The sequence below is a fragment of the Sorex fumeus genome, unplaced genomic scaffold (assembly GCF_029834395.1).
Source record: "Sorex fumeus unplaced genomic scaffold, SorFum_2.1 ptg000086l, whole genome shotgun sequence".
NCBI lineage: Eukaryota > Metazoa > Chordata > Mammalia > Eulipotyphla > Soricidae > Sorex > Sorex fumeus.
This window is the reverse complement of record NW_026606143.1, coordinates 32,449,278-32,471,517: the sequence shown is the minus strand read 5'-3', so window position 1 is coordinate 32,471,517 and position 22,240 is coordinate 32,449,278. Positions and strand designations below refer to the sequence as shown.

At 39.9% G+C, this 22,240-nt stretch overlaps 1 protein-coding gene across 1 annotated transcript in view; it reads right to left on the bottom strand.

Annotated features, from left to right (window-relative positions):
* The window catches only part of MAP3K15 (mitogen-activated protein kinase kinase kinase 15), a 61,068-nt gene that overhangs the window by 21,586 nt on the left and 17,242 nt on the right, over positions 1 to 22,240 (bottom strand). The window contains exons 6-15 of the mRNA XM_056131130.1: positions 20,051 to 20,157; positions 15,886 to 16,056; positions 15,330 to 15,442; positions 14,737 to 14,896; positions 11,598 to 11,748; positions 10,073 to 10,180; positions 9,361 to 9,410; positions 7,819 to 7,914; positions 5,544 to 5,625; positions 3,299 to 3,432 (exon numbers count right to left, since the gene is read on the bottom strand). Of these exons, the coding sequence (XP_055987105.1) occupies positions 3,299 to 3,432; positions 5,544 to 5,625; positions 7,819 to 7,914; positions 9,361 to 9,410; positions 10,073 to 10,180; positions 11,598 to 11,748; positions 14,737 to 14,896; positions 15,330 to 15,442; positions 15,886 to 16,056; positions 20,051 to 20,157 (1,172 nt within the window). The remainder of the gene's footprint in view (positions 1 to 3,298; positions 3,433 to 5,543; positions 5,626 to 7,818; positions 7,915 to 9,360; positions 9,411 to 10,072; positions 10,181 to 11,597; positions 11,749 to 14,736; positions 14,897 to 15,329; positions 15,443 to 15,885; positions 16,057 to 20,050; positions 20,158 to 22,240) is intronic.

Below are 22,240 nucleotides of genomic sequence, written 5' to 3'. Positions count from 1 at the left end.
CCTGAGAGCCAAGACATCACTCACCTTCCCTGTGGCTGGTGTCTCTTCTTTCTGGAAACTTCTCTCCCTTGGCAAACTCTGATGGCAAACTCTGCAGCTTGCCATCTGTATATGGGAGCTAATATTCCCTGTCATGCAGGGCTGCTAAAAATCCAAGTATGCCAGGTTTCTCAAGCACTGTGTATATGAAGGAGTACTACTGTTTCAATGCTAGAAATAGGGCCTGAACTCTCTGATTAGCCTCTGTGTCTCTCAAAAGCCACTTTTCTTATGCTTCCCATGATGGGTACTGTTCTAGAAGGTTCAGTCCTCAGTCGCTTTCCAGTCACGCACTGAAAACTCTAATAACTGCTACTGAATGAACTTCAAACCAGGGCTTGGGGCCTCTTTAATCCTATTCCCCCTTCTTAAACACACACTTCATAACACCTTCATGAAATCCACAGAAAGACCACATGGCTTAATGTGGTACACAGGTTCTTTCCAGCTCAGGTCAGAATACACCTTTCAAACTTCTTACCTCATCTCAAGAGTCCCTTACGGTCCTAACTCCTACATTCAGAGCACAACAGACAATCTGTTATTCTCTGAACATATTCTATGGTTCAGTAACTCAGGTCTTCCCTCAGCACCAAAGGCTATGGTCTCCTTTTCTGTCAAACTCCTATGCAACCCTCAAACAACAGCTCAAAGATTATTTAATCCTCAAATTTGCCACACTCCACCAGGGAAAAGAATTCGTTCCTCCCTTATGCTTAAAAGACACTCTGCACCTGTCACTTTGATTCCCTGGAAAGGTTTCTGCATTCTATATCTGGGTTAAGGAGAGTGCCATAGCTATCCTTTGTTCCCCAGTGCCAGTCCATATGTGGCACAGAGAAAAAGCATAATATTCTACAATCATTCTGTAAGTTTAGAGAAGAACCTAGGAACATCTATCAGTAATGAAGAGCTAAAACAAAAATTGCAACCAACTTAAGGATGTGGTACTTGCCAGTTTTTCCCCTCAATATACACTCTCAATATGCACACCCCTTTCTCCACCCTAAGAATAAAAGAAAATGCTAAATAAGTAATCATGAGACAGTGATCCTAGGCTGGCTTCTTCAAGAGAACTCAATTCATTTTCCTTAGTCTCTATTTTTTTTGCTTTTTTGGGTCACATCTGGTGATGCACATGGGTCACTCCTGGCTCTGTACTCAGGAATTACCCCTGGTAGTGCTCAGGAGACCATATGGGAAGCTGGGAATCGAACCCGGGTCATCCACATGCAAGGCAAATGCCCTATCTGCTGTGCTATTGCTCCAGCCCCCATTTTCCTCAGTTTTGGTTTTATTATTGGTTGAACAAACCCAGTTCATTTTGGATCTTATCATTCTTATATGTCAATACTTCATCACATTAAAAATGAATTATCAGGACGGGGACTGGGATAGCTCAATAGTCTGGAGCACAAGCTTTGCTTGCAAGAGGCTTGAGTCTGGTATCTGACACTGCACTCACCCTGGAGCACCACGAGGAGAGACCACTGAGTACCAATGAGGGCCTACCAACCCTCCCGATTAAACAGCGGAAAAGGAGAGGACTCAAAGGATGGAACCTTGCACAAAGAAGACCCAAATTTAATCTCTGTCCCCCTGTGGCTCCCAGAGACCACTGACCACTCCAAGTACCATCAGGTATGTCCCTGATGGTCTTAGCAGCACCAAAGGATCACGCTCATTCATACAGCTAAACCCTGGCCAGAAATGAATCCTGGACTCCCAAAATTTCTGGGGAGGCCATCTCTTCAATAAAGTCAAAATGAATAAATTAAGTGATAAAATCTGGTTGAAATCACTGGAAACCCATGATGAATAAGTTACTGTCCACCAGGCAGAAGAGCAAGGCGCACAGCCATGGGGTTATGGGGTTACACTGAAGGCAGTACACGTGGTCTGAACATGTCTGCAGGGCAGAGTTAAGATCTGTAACTTCTCTACAAGATGCAGAGAATGCTTGTATCTTCCATTCTCTCATTTGGAATTAGGTGGGGTGTACGTTGAAAAAGGAATAAATATTTAATTAGACCCTAAAATTATTGAAGAAATAAATTAGTAGTGGTGGTCCTAAAAGGAAGAGAGGAAGGGAGGGAAATAAGAAGGGGTGAAGAATAAAAGAAAAACAGCCTCCAAACTCTCAAGTAAGGTCGAAGGACATTGCATAAAAGTCTGTATTACAAAAAGATAAATTTTCAGGCCAGAGTAGATAGTACAGCAGGTAGGGCACTTGCCTTGCAAGCAGCCAACCCGGGTTCAATCCCTGGCACTACACATGGTCTCCTGAGCACTGACAGGAGTGACCCCCAAGTGCAGACTTAGACATAAGCCCTGGCGCTGGAGCGATAATACAGTGAATAAGACGTTTGCCTTGCAAGCAGCCAACCCAAGTTCAATCCGTGGCACCCCATTATGGTCCCCTGAGAACCACCAGGAGTGCAGAGCCAGGAGTAACCCCTGAGCACTGCTGGGTGTGGCCTCAAAACAGCAGCAACAACAAAACCCAAAAATAAGCCCTGAGTGTGGCCCAAAAAGCCAATATACACACAAACATCTAACTGACAAACACATACAACTTTATACCTAGCTGATGAGTAGAAATAAAAATGAAGTTTTCTCAGGGGCCAGAGTGACAGTGCAACTAGTAGGGTGCTTGTTTTACACATGGCCAACATGATTTAAACCCCCGGTACCCCACATGGTCCCAAGAGCCCCAACAGAAATTATTACTAAGTGCAGAGCCAGGAAGAAACCCTGAGAACTTCCAGGTGTAGGCCCAAAATAAACAGACACAAACCGAATTTTCTCTCCAAAATCTGATTTCTCTAGCATCAGGGGTATATGCCTTGTATGTGCAAGGACCCAAGTTCAAAACTGACATCACATAGTCCCTCAACTGCCACTGGGCATAGCCTGGACAGCCTGCAAGCCCTCTGGGTCAAGCAGTGTCACATCACAAGATCTTAGCATTGAACCACCTGGTCTGGTTGAGTATCACCCCTGAGCAATGCTTGAGCCCCGCTTCAAAGAAAGAGACAAAGGTAACTTTCCACAAGCCACATACCTCTAAGTGAAGATTTTATGTTTTCTCAATCTATTTCTAACATGCAGAGAATAAAAGTCAATCATCCTCAGTAGCAGACAAAATCTGGATATTCTGAATTTCATGTTTTATACCCCCTGTAACTGTCAGTGGTGGGCACAGATTAGGGGAGCTGAGAGTGGTGACTGAAACCTCTGGGAGGTGTGTCCTACTTACCTGCTATTTTTTTCTGGGATTTCTTTGATGGCGATTAGCACTTGCTTAGACAGATCTCTTCCAGCGTACACAATCCCATAGGTTCCTTTTCCCAGCACAATCCGTTGGCCACTGGCATCAAGTTCATATTCATACTGAAGAGAGAAGAGTAACAATTTAAGAAGCATACATCTCATGCTGGAAGAGCCCCTTAAATGGCCCCAAACTGTTCAAATATTTTTAAAAATTATCAAAATATAGTTTGAGGACTATGTGGGTCATGCTATTTAAGCTATGTGTATTTCATGAAATAATGACAGCAGGTCCTTAGAAAAGGAAGTATTTTCATATTGATGAAAAAACTACTGGCTTCAAACTGAGGCCACTGTCTATGTGGTGCACATATTTTCAGGATTGCATGTCTTTCTTGGGGTGCTATGATGTCCTCCCACAGCCTGATGATGTGCACAGGAGGTTCAGAGGGCATATCTTGGTGTTCTAAGTGTTTGTGTATCCTGAGATGGAAGGGTTTTCTGTCTAGAGTTGGGATCCCAAGCAGTGCCAAGAAACACTGGTCACCCTTGACTCTGAACTGGAATAAGAGGGTTGGGAAACAAATAAGACACATGATCATTGAAAAATAGAGGTATTTGGATCTGTATATACAAGTTTTGTTTGGGGGCCACAAGTTTTATTTGTGTTCAGGGCTTACTCCTGGCTCTCCACTCAGGGATTACTCCTGGCAGGGCTCAGGTATGGGGTACTGGGGATTGAGCCTGGATTGGTTCCGTACAAAGCAAGCACCCTACCCACTGTATATTTTTCTGGCCCCTGTATATACAAGTGATGTTTTCATGAACAGGAAATATGCTGAAAGAAGTTAATTCATGTTGATACCAATTAAGAATAAAGTTTGTCTTGAGGTGTTCAGTTCTTTAAAGTTGCAATTTCTTGATGACAGTGTTAAATGAAGATCTGATGTACCTTGCTTATTCCTCCCTCCCTTATCTTTGTTATTTTCTGTAATAGCAGGGGAATGGGTACTGGGAATGGATTCCATACTTGGTAGCCTAACTTGCTGGATGTCACATACTTTGTTGTGCCACCAGGAATCCCAAACATCAGAGCCACTGGGAGTGTATTTGACATGTATAAAGATCAAACTTGTGGCCTCAAGCTTGCAAGGCACAAAAGGTTTTTTTTTACATCACACCTTTCGCTGTGCTCCCATTTCTTAGCTCTAAAATGTGTCCCTCAGTTCATTTTCATAGGAAATTTTAGATCTGAGCTAAGAGTCTGAGTCCCAAATCCATTACTAAAATGAACCCCTTTGCAGGGCCAGAGCAATGGTCCAGTGGTAGGGTGTTTGCCTTACATGCTGCCTTATTTGAATCCAGGTTTGATCCCTGGTATCCCATATGGTCCCCTGAGCACTGCCAGGAGTGATTTCTGAGTACAGAGTCAGGAGTAACCCCTTATCACTGTTAGATGTTGCTTCCAAAAACCAAACAACCAAAAAAAAAGGCCTCCCTTTGCTATTTTCTTAAAGAAACCTTAAGGGATTTAAGTCAAATCTCATTAAACTGTAATTTTTGGGAGGACTCAAACCTGAAGATCTATACAAGATTTAAACAAATCTGCAGTGTATTACTCCCTAGTCAAGCATATGCAGTTACTGTGTACTCCAAGTGTTGTCTAAACGAGCTGGGGGAATATGGATCAGTGGTAGAGCACATATGCCTGAAGACCTGAAGTCTATCCCCTATAGCATGAAAAGAAAAAAAGTTTGCTCCAGTAAGTTATTTCTCTTAGTTTCATAAACATTAATTAGTTTAGAAAATTAGTTTAGAAAAAACCCTTCTCATAAGTTCCACACAAAAGGAAATTCAGTGTAGTCTGTGCCATCATTTTTTAAAACATTCTAGAGTAATGATATTTTCCTACATAAATTCATTAAGCTTGATTTCTGAAAGTTATGGATCATAGTGCTAGTTCATAAATGAGTTTTTAAAATATGCCTATAAATAACCGTCACATAAAAAGGTATCTTTGGGGAGGGCATTTGGGCCACACCATTGGTATTCAGGGTCTACTCCTGGCTCTGTGTTCCAGAGTCAATCCTGGCAGTGCTTGCGGCACTAGATGCAGTTCCAGGGATTGAATCTGGGTCAGTCACACTAATTCTCTAGCCCCAGAAATATCTTCTAATGTATCTAAGACACATTATGAATAACGTTCTTCATTTTCCAGGTTTTCTGTGACTTACCTCTACAATGGATTCATCAATGTCTCCCTCCAGCTCTACTATATTGTCTGCTGCTGTCATATCTCTGACCAAAGAGCAAAACCTAGAACAGCAAATGTCACAGACACCAATTATGATCACCTCTTTTCTTTACCTTAATGCATCAGACTGTGATTAAATATAAAGCAAGCTCTTATAAGTTCATGGAACTTCACTCCTTGATTTGACATGGTACTCTAAAGCAGAATTCTCCACCCAGCAGCCACAAGACTGGTGCTGAAAGGTTAATAACCACTAGTATAACATCTGATTTATAATTGCCAGTCTGTGAAATTGTTTGCAGGACAGCTGCCAATCCACAGGTGGAAAAGGCTGAAGAACACTGCTCTGAAAGTTATTTAAAGTATCTAAGTACTTACACAACATATTAATCCTACTATATAGTATTTCCACCCAGTGATTAAGCAATTGAGGCTTTGAACATGTCCAATGACAGAGAACTCACAAGGCAGTTTATTCTTTGGAGAACTCTATGGGAAATGCTTCACTGATAATAAACTAAATAGTTCTTTTATGTGGGCTACATTCATGTATTGTTTAGAATTAATCACTTTTGGGGGGGGGGCAGAGAGATAGTACAGTGATAGAGGGCTTGCTTCGCATGTGGCTGACCTGGGTTCAATCTCCAGACCCATATGGTTTGCTGAGCCTGCCAGGAATAGTTCCTGAGTACAGAGCCAGAAGTAAACCCTGAGCATTGCTGAGTATAGCCCCAAAGAACAAACTAAAAATAGAATAAAAAAGTTTTGTGTATGGCAGCCTATTAGAAATGTACATATATCTATTATGTCCTTATAAGGCTTGTTCCAGCACTGTTTCCCTGGGAACTGTTTGTGAGTCATTCCACTAGCAGGAAATTCTTCAAATTTGTCCCTATGTTATGATTCTAAAATCTGGTCCAGAGACTCAACAATTCCTAGGGTAATCTAACTGGTGTTCAGGATTGTGGGAATATCACCTTTCAAGTGGTAAACATTCTAGTTATTAGTGAGAAATAAGTCTTGTATAAGGGAAAGGATGAGAAGAGAATGATGTATTTAGATTAAAATAACTGCATTAGGGCCGGAGCAAAAGCACAGCAGGTAGGGCATTTGCTTTGCATGCAGCCAACCTGGATTTGACCCCCAGCATCCAATATGGTCCCCCAGCACTGCCAGAAGTAATTCCTGAGTGCAGAGTCAGGAGGAACCCCTGAGCATTTCTGGGTGTGACCCCCCAAAATATAAAAATAAAATAACTATCACATAATTATGCTGATACAGTTCAGCTCCTCCGCCACTCTTGGAGAGCCCGGCAAGCTACCGAGAATATCTCGCCCACACGGCAAAGCCTGGCAAGCTACTTGTGACATATTCAATATGCCAAACACAGTAACAACAAGTCTCACGATTTGTTGTGAGACATTACTGGTGCCCGCTCGAGCAAATCGATGAACAACAGGAGGATAGTGCTACAGTGCTACAGTTCAGCTTAATATAAACCAGTCCTCATAAATCCAGATCTCTGTCACTGTCCTCCCGTTGTTCATCTACCTCATATAAAATGCAAAGATGAATTCAAAATAAATTATTGTATGGTTTTATCACAAAAAGTGAATCAAACTGGCCCCTCTGACCCCTGTCCAGCAGGGTCAGTCACAAAGAATAAGACAGACAGAAATTGTTGCTTGTCCAGGTTGCAAGCTAGCCTTGACAGCCCTAAATAAGACAGTACACTGACCGTTTACTGAGTACTACTTTTCCTCCTGGCTCCAGACACAGGAGACACTGTTAAAGCTAAAAGGTACAATAAAACAACAGGGGGTCTGGAGAGATAGTACAAAGGGTAAGGTGCTTGCCTTGCACACGGCTGACCTGGGTTCAATCCCTGGCATCCCACATGGCTTCCTGAACATTGCCAGGAGTAATTCCTGAATACAGAGCCAGGAGTAACTCCTGAGCACTGCCAGGTTTGCCCCTTCCCCAAAGGAGGATAACTGGGGGGGGGCTAATGAAAATATTCTAAAATTAAATTTTAGTGATAGTTACAAAACTGTAAACATAAAATTTTTATTTATGCACTTTAAATGGGCAAAGTGCACAGTACATTAATTTTTATTTCAAAGCTATAAAATAATTTTCCATGAGTTAAATTTTCGGGAAACTTAGGAGAGCAAATAAGTATTTTTCACAAGAAAAACCCTTTAAATATGCCTCACCATAATTAGATTTAAAATCCTGGATCAGTTGTAACTCACCTCTTACACTGCTCCTTGGTGGAAAAGCAGATTTGAAAGTCATCAACATTATCATTGATGTAAAGAAAACAACACCGCTCATCAGACTTGAATATGCTATAAAATTTCAAAACATAAAATGTATATTTATATGTCTTACTATACACTTCAAACTTTTGAGAAAAATGTTAATATCTTACAAGCTTAAAAGACTAATGTTTTAACAAATACCTCCCAAATGTTACTTCCATTTTCCCTAAGAAATTGAAATAGCAGGGACACTTATCTGACTTAGGTTTGAATTTGTCCTCATCAACAGATTTTTAACTGTTGTCAGGAATTTATACTCAGTGCTCAGTGATAAATATGGGAAGGAGAAAAGTCAACAAAGTGTGATCTGTGGCCCTGGAGTTTACGGTTTAACAACAAAAAAAAAAACCTGGGAAGTTATTTGTGAAGTAATTTTTTATGATATCAAAGGAATTTCAAGACTTGAAAAGTATCAGGACACAGTATTTGTGTTCACATATTAGTCATGGTCCTGGTCCTCCCGTTATTTATCGATTTGCTCGAGCGGGTCCAGTAACGTCTCTATCGTGAGACTTACCGTTACTGTGTTTGGCCTATTGAATACGTCACGGTAGCTTGCCAGGCTTTGCCGTGCTCACATAAGGGAAACAGAAATAGATGTGGCATTTAAATGTTATCTGGTTCATCCCCACTCAAAGTCAAGATCTGAGTCTACTGCTCTCCTCAAACAGGATATATTTTTCCAGCATGGACATAAACAGTGACAGAAAATCACCATACTCCACCTGCTGGTAGCCTACTGCTAGAAAGTTCTTTACCTACAATGGGCTGATGGTTCTCATTTTGTTAGATGGCACCACGGAAAAGGAGAGTCTTTCATATAATTAATTCTTTACACAAATGAAACCACTCTATCTTGCCTTTTGTAAGTCACATTTTTCGTGGGAGTTGCAATTTCTTTAACCAATATTCACGTGTTAGGTGTTACATGAGAAACACAATCAAAACAGTAATAGCTTCTGCTGTTTCAGGGTGATCCAAAAAGAATTCAAACTAGGAGCTAGTGAGGATATTTTGAAAATCTATCTGTAAAGAAATGACAACAGTTTGTTGCTTAACACATATGTTCTATGTGTCACACTGACCCTAGGGCCTAAATGACTTCAAATCCTTTGCACATTCATGTAATTGGTTGAAATGATATAATACCCCATAATAGGCCTCAGAGAAATAAACATCAATCCATATTAAGAGATTATAGCAAAATTTCATGGCAGCATTATTTATAATGGCCCCAAAGTGGAAACAACAAAAATATCTCTTTCAAACGATAAGCACGGTTCAATATCTAGCACTGCATTGGCTCACAAGCACCACCTAGTGTAATCCTAATGGCCAAGAAAATCCCCAAAACAAACGAGCAATAAAAAATAAAAAGACTTCAGAATGAAAATAAAAAGTGGAAACACTAAAGTGCATAAAACATTATCATTTGCATTAAAACAGCAATGATATTTTCTCTTCTGCTCTTACCTTACTCCTCTAATTGAAGAAGCTGTGAAATTCCATTCATAGATTTGTTTCTGGAGATATAAAAGAAGTAGTAATTTGATTTTTTTACATGACAGAAAACAATATTTTGCTTATTTTATTGTCAGTAATAACTGCTATTTTAATCTCATTGGAGTGAAGTATTAAAATTTTATAGATAAAAAATTAAAATAGCATAGGCAGAAACATTATATGCTGCATAACACCAGAAACATTTTCAAAAATATAATAAAACTTCATTTGTATCTAATCCAGTTTACAGTAAATAATCTCAATTTGAAATGAGTTAAATTTTATTTTTTTGCTTTTTCTTGGGTCACACCCGGCGATGCACAGGCGTCACTCCTGGCTCTGCACTCAAGAGTTACTCCTGGTGGTGCTCAGGGGACCATATGGGATGCTGGGAATCAAACCCGGGTCGGCTGCATGCAAAAGCACACTATATATATATATATATATATATATATATATATACACACACACACACACACACAAACACACATGCACAGTACACACAAGGGAGTAAACCTTTTTCTTTCTTTCATCTGTTATACTCTCAGACTTTCCTACATTTCAGAAGTTAACCACGAGGTGTCTATTCTTTCAAATGTATGACTCTCCTATTTGAAAATTGAACTATTGATTAAATAATACAGAACAAAGAAAAGAAAGATGTTTGTGATTTCCTTCTTACCATTTCCTTGGGCAATACGTGCCACAGAGTAATAGTCTTCTCCTCAGCTTCATGGTTGATAGAGACATAAGAAGGCTGGTACACTTTGGTATGTTCTATCACTAGAACCTAGAAGAAGAACAATTTTCTATAGTACACTGGAAGACATGGGGTGCCCTTCTCAGAGAGGAAGCAGCAAATTTGATGTTCCACAAATGCTTACATACCCACTATGTGCCAACACAATCCCATCAATGAAATGGGGGCGGAAAGTTCTTTGAATAAGATAACAGAGAAAGCAATGCCTTAGGAGACAGGTGACATAGAGAAGGGAAGTTACAGGTTTTGAGAGAAATGAGGAAGAAAATGGATAATCTCCAAGTAAGTACCAAGTCTTTAAAAATAAAACATAGAGAGAGTATGGGGAATATTGTCTGCCATGGATGCAGGGGGAGGGAGGGGAAGGGGGGTATACTGGGGGAGGTTGGTGATGGGGAATGCACACTGGTGGAGGGATGGGTGTTTGATCATTGTGTGATTGTAACCCCAAAATGAAAGCCTGTAACTCTCTCACGGTGATTCAATAAAATAAAAAATAAATAAATAAAACATAGAGGAATAGAAAGCATGATGACAATCTGTCAGTAATGTTTCATTTTGTTGGGGGAAAGTAGAAGGGAAGGGAAGAAGTTGGCAGGGGGAGACAGAATAAATTTCCAAAGCAAATCAAGCAACATATATGGTGAAACTGAAGAGAATACATGAATGTCTGTTCCATTATTCTTTTGTAGCTTTTGGGAGGTTTGAATTTTTTCGTAATTAAAATGCAATTTTAAAACTTACCCCCAGAAACAAAATGATGATTATAAAAATTTCATTCAAACGGTTTAATCTTGTTATTAGGTATTTAATGAAACTGCCGCAACTCATAGCATTAAGTATGAAACACAATTTCCTAAAGTTCAGCCTTCCTGGATGCTTGGCAATCTTAGAATATCTTCTAAGATGGTTATAAAATTGAAACAAAATTTCAGTGGAAAGCTAAATGCAGTTTTGCTTTTAAATAATTTTAAATAGTGGCACTGGAAGCAAATCAAAGCTCAATAGGAAATAATTTTGAAATCTAAGTTTTTACTAGTAACACTGCATCGTCTGCAAGCATGATTTCTCCACACTACTGACATCTGGGGCTGGATAATTCTGTTTATGTAGTCTTGTCCTGCACACGGTGAAAAGTCTGAAGCCATCTTGAACCCTACTAGCAACAAGTAACAACACCTGCTTCACAACTGTGAAACCAAAATGTCTCTAGACAGTGCCAAATGTCCTCTGGGACATTTCCATTGAGTACTTTTTTTAAAGAACACTTAATTTTTTCTAGGGAGCTGATCTGTCACTGGTTAATTCTGTACAGCACTAATGGAAAACTTTAAGGTAACAACATATCCAGTTATCTTAACAGTTTTCTTCATTTCAGAATATTCAATAACTTGATAGTTTGAATACCTCTTTCTTATCTCAAAGAAATAGGCTGACCATATCTTACCGGAAATCTGAGTCCATTGGGGACTGTGTTTACTGATTCAAAAAGGATATCTAACCAGAAATTAAGCTGCTCTTGCTTTGGTGAATATTCATTCACAGTTTTTCTAAAGTGGCGAATTAGTAACAAGCTCTGAAATAATGTTTTCATGTAGCTGAAAAAAAAATCACAAGCACCAATGAATTAGGTATTTAGAGAAACAAAATTCAATCTATTCCCTCTCAAATGTAAATTTTCCCAAAGCCTTAAATTCATATTGTATACTGAATTTTTTTCAGTGCCAGAATCATCTTTAGTATCATTATCATCTGTCAATAAAATAAAACTTTTGAATCATATTTGCCAAGCAGTGGGGATTCAACTCTTTCATAATGAAAAGGATTCTTCAGCGGAGAGCATCAAAGTACTACTTTGCCTTTTCAGGATAAAGTCTGGAACTACTTTTTGAAGATAAAACACGTAAGCTATATATCATCTGACTGACTTGGGTACAACATGGTAAAGGATTAACTCAGTGGCCTATGTTGTTCAAACTGCACATTACAAAGAAAGATCTGGTCCTTGACTGGTTTCTGGAAGCTTACCTCTAAGTATATCCTGTCTAGAACTGACTCCTTAAAGTTCCCTGAACTCCAAAGCTTCATGAGCTCCCTTTGTTGGCAATATTCTGTGTAAGTTAGAACACACTGTTGCTGGGATCATTAAGTACTGTCAATATGAATGCACTTGGAGAGGACAAGAGGAGTGAGTTTTCAACATGACTTCCCCTGGACTTTGCCCTACCTGACTTTTGCCTTTGTTGAGTTTAATCTATATGCTTTTATGAAAATAAACTCTAAACTCCAACAATGTGTTATTACAGGCTCTCTAGCAAGTCATGGACCTGAAGTTGGTACTGGTTCCTCAAGAATAGGGACAAGACCTATAAATTAGTCCATGTGAGGATGTAATGAGAATGTAACTGACCTTTCACTCCCTTCTCCATGGACTCATCTCTGGCTGATCCAGAGGCAGCAATGCATCTTAAAATCAGGACTCAAGGGAAGGCCATTTAAAAGGCTGTAGTATCAACATGGCTCTGTTCTTTCTACCTTAAAGAGGTTTGGCCTGGGTACCCAATTAAGGCCTTTAGACTGGGAAGAAATGGGTTCAAGATATGACAAAAGAGATTTCTATCCTTGAAGTTCAATCTGGTTCTCTGAATGAGGAAGGGGAAACAGAATTGTTAAAAATGAAAAATAATTTTGGTGTGTGGGAAGGGCTGTTCTCAGCGCTCATTCCTGTCTCTGCGCTCAGAGACTGCCATGGACTGTGGTTTCCATGATCAGGAAACCACATATGATGCTGGGGATTGCTCAGGAAACCACATGTGCTGCTGGGGATCAAATCCTGGTGCTTGTCATGGTGTCTCACTAATAAAAATTAAAAAAAAAATTACGGGAAAAAGAATCCTGGTGCTTGCATGCACCTTACCCACTGCACTATCTCTCCAGCTTCAAAAGTTGGAAATTTTAATTACATAAGCAATCCAAATATCACTGTCACTGTCCTCCCATTGTTCATCGATTTGCTCGAGCAGGTCCAGTAACGTCTCCATTGAAGACTTTGTTGTTACTGTGTTTGGCATATTGAATACGTCACGGGGAGCTTGCCGGGCTCTGCCGTGCGGGCGAGATACTCTCGGTAGCTTGCCGGGCTCTCCGAGCGGGGAATCCAAATATAAAAGTAAAGTAAAGGCCCTCCCGTTGATCATCGATTTGCTCGAGCGGGCCCAGTAACGTCTCCATTGGAGACTTTGTTGTTACTGTGTCTGGCATATCGAATACTCTCAGTAGCTTGCCGGGCTCTCCGAGGGGGGCGGAGGAATCAAACTCGGGTCGGCCATGTTGGCCGCTTGTAAGGCAGACGCCCTACCCGCTGTGCTATCGCTCCAGCCCAATCCAAATATATATTCAAAATATTAGAAAACAGGGATTAGAAAAAAGTTAGACTGAAACTTCTAACAATAATTCATCCTTGAGATAATTAGTCATTATTTTTCAAAAAATTCATCAATTCTATTTCCATTACACAAATGTTTTTGAGTATATATTAAGACATTAAAGGTAAGGTAAAGGCCCTCCCGTTGATCGTCGATTTGCTCGAGCGGGCCCAGTAACGTCTCCATTGGAGACTTTGTTGTTACTGTGTCTGGCATATCGAATACTCTCGGTAGCTTGCCGGGCTCTCCGAGAGGGGCGGAGGAATCGAACTCGGGTCGGCCACGTTGGCCGCTTGTAAGGTGAACGCCCTACCACTGTGCTATCATAGCAATCAATAAGATAATCACAAGTCTAATGAAGCTTAACATCTCTCAGGGAGGTCAGACATTACCCCACCTTTCCAAGGCCTTTATCTGAGTCATGTAGTAAACTCACTTTGAATTTAAAAGAGTCAATAGAAAACATCCATTATTAAAGTGCAGTCCTCAAACTGAGAGCATCATCCTGCCATTTGTAAATGTGAATTCTTATGCTCCATCTGGTTCAGAAATCTGAGGTAGGCTGACAGTAATCTATGTTTAATTGACTGTGATATAGGCTAAAGTTTCATAACCACAGCTACAGAGAAAGACATATGCTACAACCAGCTTTTCATATTTATGATAATCCCAACATACATTTCAATGTTTTAAGCATTTTTTCTCACATATTTTCAAAGGATATCTAATAGGCAACCTGATGGTCACTGCTATGTTACCATTTTTTTTACCCCATCTACAACTGATCTTTTAGTTCTAGTAGTTACATTTTCCATTTATTAAGATTATCATTTTCCAGGTGTGCTTTATTACTTTACTACTGCTTTACTACTGTTTTCCACAAAAGTACAATACATACATAATAAAAAGAAGTGAGAATCTAGTCTTGGTGATATTGAATGGTGGGATAAATTCTCAAGGAGTGTGTGTCTACCCTTGCCTTCACATAAAACCAAATCAGCTTGCAAACTATTCTTTCTGCCCTAACCTTGTTTTAACAAATGCCAGGAGAAGCCTGACAATAGGTACAGTTGTATGGATTCATATCTTCTCTCCTCAGGGACAACATTTTGGAACAGTATCAGATAAGAGATGGGTACTGATAATGGACAGATGACTTACCGGACTGGAGGCTGTAATGTGAACAACCTTTCTGCTGCCTTTACGGCCTTCCCGACATCACTGATCAATATGGTGACTTTGAAGAATTGACCTACATCCCAGTAATTGTTCATCTTATCCAAGTTCCCTTGTTTTCCCAACAAACTGTTCAAGTGGACACCTTAAGAATGTGAATTTTAGATAAAGTTATAAAAAAATCTTTGCCATTTCTAACAGACTTGGTAGACTTTTCAAGAGAGAGAAAAGTGGGCATTTTGTTTTAACAAATGTTATCAGTCCTGTTATCAGAAAGGAACTGTTTCTTCTGAAATTCAATGTGATTCGAAGATAATTTTTAAAATTTATTTTGGTTCCAGGCATGGAATGAAGGGCAACACCCATGTGAAACATGCACTATACTCCAGCTCTTGGAATATTTCTTTTCTGGGGCATATGCAGTATTGCTTGGGGGTGGCATCCAGTGATGCTTGGAGAACAATGTGGCACTGGGTTCTTATAATTTATTTATTTTAATTTTTAAATTTTTCTTATAATTTTCATTGTTAAGCTTATGTTTCTAAAATACCAACACTAGCAATAATAAATAGCTTTACCTATTTTCCTTAGTTCCACGGAACTTTCAAAGTGCTGCCCAGAAATTATCAGTAAAACCGCAAGATTGGTTCCTGAGTAAAGACTTGGCTCTAACTCGAAACCTTGACGATACCTGTAATTACAGAATCAACAAACTCTTATTATATCAGATTATAAGAGAAGAGAAAGAAAAGGTAAAAATAATGAAACCAACTTCTCATAAAAACTGACTGGAGAAGTTATTTTCCAAGTAAATCTTTAAGCATCTATTGAAAAAATAGCTTACTGAGAAAAAAAATGCCTCAATGTGGATTTTAAAAAGGTTCCAGATTTGGGAAGAAGCCTGCTGAATCCTGTAAGTGAGTGAACTTATGGGAAGAGTGTATTTCCCTCATGTATCTGCCCATTTCCAGCAATAAAAAAATGTCATAAATGTGGTTTCTCAATATATAGATTTCCTTTGATTCCTTTTTACAACTGGAAATCCTCAGAAAGGAGGTTTTCTTCTGGTCACATTCTGTAATTCTGTCTTTGCAGAGATGTACTGCTACTGACTAAGGCTAAGTAAGGATTTACCATACAATAGCGCTATCTCGGCTTTCACAATCTTTATATTCTGATTCCAAGAAGATGTCTCTGTAGATCCTCCCACACAGGCAGAACAAGTCTGGGGAAGGATGTTCACAGTACTCCAGAATCTGGAGCATGACTCGGAGAGCCTGCAGACGGTCACCTCCATGGTTTCTCCTGAAAAGAGAGTTTGTGTTAATGTTAGTAACTGTATAACCACGTTTTGTTTATATTCAGATATGATTTGGTAGTATTCTCATTCTAAAGTTTATTTCTTATGGCAACAGAGGAGCCTCATCAGTTTTTTTTTTCGCTTTTTGGGTCACATCCAGCGATGCACAGGGGTTACTCCTGGCTCTGCACTCAGGAATCACCCCTGGCGGTGCTCAGGGGAGCATATGGGATGCTGGGAATAGAACCTGGGTCGGCCGCATGCAAGGCAAATGCCCTACCTATCACTCTAGCCCCTCATCTGGTTTGTTTTATGAAATTTTGTGTCTTTGACAGGAATAAGATGGTCAGGTCAGCAACCAAGTGTCTAGACTGCCTTTTTCTTTCATACCTGGATTTCTGTATGACTTTACACTTGTTCAAGATCTTATTCATCCTTAATAATGATATACAGTTTGTATTGATTTTAATAGATATGTAGTTATTTATAAATATTCTTTTAATTTTGTCATTACCAAATAAACATTTTCTTATTGCTTTCAAGAAAGAGAGTTTGTGTTATTAGATCATGAGAGTTGAAATCAAGATACAAGTATACATGTATTCATTTTAAGAAAACTTTACTGCTTATTCCTTCATTCTTTTCATTTTTTGCCACACCAGATGTGATCAAGGATCACCCCTGGCAGTGCTTGGGGGATGAGATGTGGCACCAGGGATCAAACTAGGGCCAGGCATGCACAGGGCCTTACCCTCTCTAATATCTCTCTGGCCTTAAAATATAAGTCCTTTGTAGAAATTTTTCACAAAGGAAATATATATTATTTGTCAAACTTACTATTCCAAAGATACGGAGCTGGTTCAATTCTCAGGAAAAAAGAAGGCAAGTGGTGTTTCAGTATCAACAAGCATATTTTTTTATTGAATAGGTATGTGGTTCAGCAGTATAGCTCTGTGCATGTGTAGGCCCTGGGTTCTATCCCTGGCACTTTAAAACATAGGCATGCATTATGAAAGTGTCTTTAATATTCAGCTACTAGACAATACTTTCATCACAAATAACAAAGCAGCATATAGCAAAGGATGGGCCTCCAACTCCAAAAGATCCACTTACTTTGTTAAGTCAAAGCTTTCTATGGGGCGGGAAAGCACGTAGGGAGCTTGCCTTACATATGGCTAACTCAGGTTCAGTCCCTGACACTCCATATGGCTCCCTGACCCCCACCAGGAGTGATCTCTGAGTGCAAAGCCAGGAGCAATCCCTGGTCACCACTGCGTGTGACTCTCCAACAAACCCAAACAAACAAAAAACAAACCACCAAAAAGCTTTCCAATTTGGACATGCTATTAGATCCCTACAGGTACCATATTTGAAACTCATGGATATTCCCATGGTAAATAAAACATACATATATTCCCATGGTAAATAATAAAGGTAAATACTTAAATACTTGCAGATACCGAATTTAGAAGATGCTCTAGGTACTTTTATAAAATGTTGCAATATTTTCATATAATCTATGAACACCCTCCTGTGAATTACCTCTAGAGTTCTTATACTTCAGATGTTGCAAATGTTACATAAATAATTTTATACTATATTATTTACAGAATAATGACCAAAAAAGTCTGTACATGTTCAGTACTAACATAGCTATCATAGGCCTATCTCCATGGTTGGTTGAATCCAAGGATCTGAAACTCAAGGATATTCCCATGGTAAATAATAAAGGTAAATACTTACTATTTACACATTCCACTGCCTATAAATTTTGGTTCAAACTAAAATGAAGTAAATGTGATTTCATATTATGAGCAAACTCCTGGAACCACAGACTAATTTGTCACTATCTTTCCTACAAATGCAGCTAGTGACAAGCTAGTGTAGATGCTGACAAAGTCCCTGAGTAACCAGATCTTTTTTTTCCTTAAATTTTTATTAGTGAAACACCATGAGGTACACTTGTAGACTTACAAATTTTTGTGCTTAGGTTTCAGTTATACAATGATTGAATACTTATCCCTCCACCAGTGCCCATTCTCCACCACCACCAGTCCCAGTATCCCTCCCACCCCCCATCCCACCATCCCACCCTACCTCTGTGGCAGGGCATTCCCTTTTGTTATCTCTCTCCTCTTGAGTGCTGTGGTTTGCAAAAGAGACACTGAGTGGCAATCTTGTTCGGTCTATAGTCTACTCTCATCACGCATTTCCCATCCTGAGAGGAACCTCCCAACACCTTTTATTTGGTGCTCCCTTCTCTGTCTGAGCTGCCGTTTCCCCTAGCATGTGCGGCTGGCCTCCATCCAAGCCATGAAGTAATCCTCTTGGTACTTATCTCGGCTATTCTTGGGTGTTAGTCTCCTATTTTGTTACTTTACGCAACCAGAACTTTTAAAGGTTCGCTAATTTAGGTCATCTCTCTCACTTTATTCATTCTCTGAGAAGATATTGGTCATGGAAGGTTGGTGAGGGGGCACCGGAACTCTCTAACATTCAAGCCAGGTTTGAGTACCTTCTAAGTTTTTTTCTATGGTTCATTATGATTCATTCTGGGCTCTGAGGGTTGGAGCGATAGCACAGCAGGTAGGACATTTGCCTTGCACGTGGCCAAACTGGCCAACCTGAGTTCGATTCCTCCTCCCCTCTCAGAGAGCCCGACAAGCTACCGAGAGTATCTCGCTCACACGGAAAAGTCTGGCAAGCTACCCGTGACACATTCGATATGCGAAACACAGTAACAACAAGTCTCATGATGGAGACGTTACTGGGCCCGCTCGAGCAAATTGGTGAACAACAGGAGGACAGTGCAGTGCAGTGCAGTGCTGGGCTCTGGAAGAGAAGAGGCCCAGCAGGAAGTGTACCCTGGCATAGTCCTAATGCTACTGTTCTTCCCAATACATTATCAGTGAGGGAAGAGAGATTGTAGGACAAAAAAATTTATGAATCTGTAATTTTATGAGATTTGATACATGAAATGCACACTTATGCTCCAAAATTTCAGAAGCAGTTTGGATGGGTACTTGCCTATCCAGCGAGAAAGTGCATTTCCCAGATTCCCTTAGAGCTAGATGGAGATCATGTGACTAAATTCTCACCAAAAGAATGTGCGTATACGTGATATGTGCAAATTATATTTGCTTTAAAGGAAACTGCTTGCCTTGGCCTCTTTCTCCCTTATTCATAGGCTGGAACTCAGAGTACTGGTGATGAAGCTTCAACTATGAGACAGAAAATCGTCAGCTATAAAATGATCAGAATTTAGGTTCCTCAATAGTTAGAACTATTCCTCCAGTTGGGTCCACTCATCTCTAGACTATGTGGGAAAAGTTCAAGCTAGATTTAATTACTGAATTTGGGGTTCTGGTGTTGTAACATTTTAGCAAGTACCCTTGGCATGTGTATAAGATTTGGAGGCTCCTGGTGTCCAAAAAGGGAGGAATTTCCAAGTCTCAATGTTCTAATCGAGCCCAGTCTATCTACATGTTGAAGTTTAGAAATATAATACCTTTCCTCCCAATCATACAATGGTATGATTCACTTCTTCTGTTCTAGTAACAATGAATATTCTCTAAGTACATGCGGTACAAAAAATACTGATGTACATGCTTCTGTACTGGCCAAATGGAATGGCCATTCAACCAACACCATCCCACATTCTCTTGTCCACAAGATAATTATTCTTTAAAATCAAGCCCCAAAGAGTTCAGAAAATTATCTTTGACACCCAAGCAGAATAGACTGTTATGCCATAGCAGTTTGGACAAACTTTCACTGAGAGATAAAATTTATCATTTTGACCCACTAGAATATACCCCATAGCTAGAATCTACTTTTCAAAGTACCTGAAGACCAAGATGCTGTCTTACCAATTTCCATAATCTTAGCAATGAGTGTATGATAGGGCCCATCATCAATAGATGTGAATGAAAGGAGGAAGCAGAACTAAGCAGATGGCATGTCTCAAAAATCCCTCTTGATACATATCACCATTCTTACCTATTCAGTGCAAACGCGTAGTGGAATCTAATAATATTCTGGTCACTCAAGTCACAGACAGGACTCATTGCCACATTTTCTACGAGCTTTATCATAGAATCATAGTCCTGTTGGGTAAAATATTCAAGGTGAGAAAAAGGTAATAGCACTAATCCCCCCACCCCTTGACAAAAAAAACAATTCTTCTGAACACATAAACACAGGCTAGCCTTGGCATTTAAATGTAAATCTTTCTCCATAGCCAGCCTTTTGCCAAATTACTTACAGCCTTTAATCGAACAGAAATAGTATTTTTAAAATAAGATAACTGCAAGAGACAATAAAAACAGAGTTCCTGCATTAGAATCCACAAAAGGATCAAAAACAGGAGTTTAAAGGCAAAGGCCACACAAGAAAGCTAATGGGCCAAACAGCCAGGATATACATAAGTAACATCTTGTGTACAGGATTTCCCACCACTAGTAGAATTACAGGTTCAAAGGAGCTGGTAATAAACAGAACAAAATTTTACAGTTCCTTCTCACGTATAGGAAGGATACATCCTGTCTTTATTTTGCAAGGAATGATTAAATTAACGTACAAAAGTGTTTCTCAACCTTGGCACTGTTTTGCTCCTTTGTCCTGGGGACTAGCCTCTGGATTGTGGAATTCTGAGTAGCATTCCTAGCCTCCACACATTAGATGCCAGTGGCACCTCTCCCTTTCCCAGACCTGTGAGAATCAGGTATCATCAAAAGTCCTGACTGAAAACCAATACTCTGAAATGCTTATCACCTCAGAAACACTATTGCAATGTTTAGAGGGGTCCAGTGTGCAGTGCTATTTGCTACCCTTTCTGCCAGACTGCTACTGGCCATCATGCTGTCAGCCACTTAGGGCAGGACTTCCCACAAAATTCCATGCCTGCTTTGTGCTTGAAGCTGCTACCACGGGAAAGCAATGCATTCCCAGAAGTCTGTGGCTTACTACTGCGCCGAACAATTTCATTCATGTAAAGTTATAAAAAGAAGAGATGCATGCAAGCAAGAACAGAAGGAAGCCAGCAGCTTAAGGGGGAAGACTTCACCAGAACGCCATTCTGCATTTCTTGCCCCATAGGGTAGGATTAAATCATAACCATAATTCCTAATAACATCTGTTATTTGATTAAGCAGACACTCTGATTAGCACTGGGGGCCTGATTTACTATTCAGTAATTGACTATTCTCAGTTGAGGTTTTAAGTGACCTCTCTAATTTAGAGGTCTTTAGCCAGTAGCGTATGATAAGTTTTGCAGAATTTGGCAGGTAAGGTACATCCTCCAAATGGGAGGAAGGTAGGACATTCTTAGAAGTAGTTAAGTGGTGGGGTTGGAGCATTAGTACAGTACTCCTAACTAGCTTACAGAAAGCATGTTGGCAAGTTATAGTCTGGAACTGGCAGAAGGAGTAGCATATGGCATCTGTCTTTCATGTGGCCAAACTCGGTTCAATCTATGAACCCTTATGATACCCCAAGCCAGCAAGGAGTGTTCCCGCACAGAGACAGGAGTCAGCCCTGAGCACCACCAGGTATGGTTCCAAAACAAACAAAAAGAACTAGTTTAGTGGTATTTAAAAAGGAGAAAAAAATGATTAATTTCTTTCAGATTTTCATATCCCACTAAGTTCAGTGTCACGAACTCTTCAGGGGTCTCTGATATTTATCTTCAATTACAGCGTTCTCTGGATCCTAGATGTGATTCTACCCCTCCTTCTCTCCCAATCACTGATGGGTGGTAGGGAAAACAAAGAAGGAAATGACAGAGGTCTAAGATCTGTGCTAAGGGAAGTAGCACAACAGATTAGCGAAGACCAAGCATGATAGAGCTGGTTGTCTCCGTTACAATTCATCAACTGCTATCTAAACTCTACAAAGTGGCTTATCTTCTCTGTAAAATAGGGGTGATCAGAGCATATACAATATATGCTTAAAGGAAAGATGAAATAATTAGATTTTTAAAGAGCTTGGGAAAATGACTAGTATGAAGGGCACAGAAACTCTTCCATTCTAAGCCTCCTTCATTGAATAGTACTGTCTGGGAGATTTTGTTGGAGTGATTTTGTGACAGAACAAAATTTCCAATATTTCCACCCCAACAAATACAGTGGGTAACCTAATAACCTAGCCACCTTACCATTTCCCCCATTATACAGCAGTCTAACCATACAT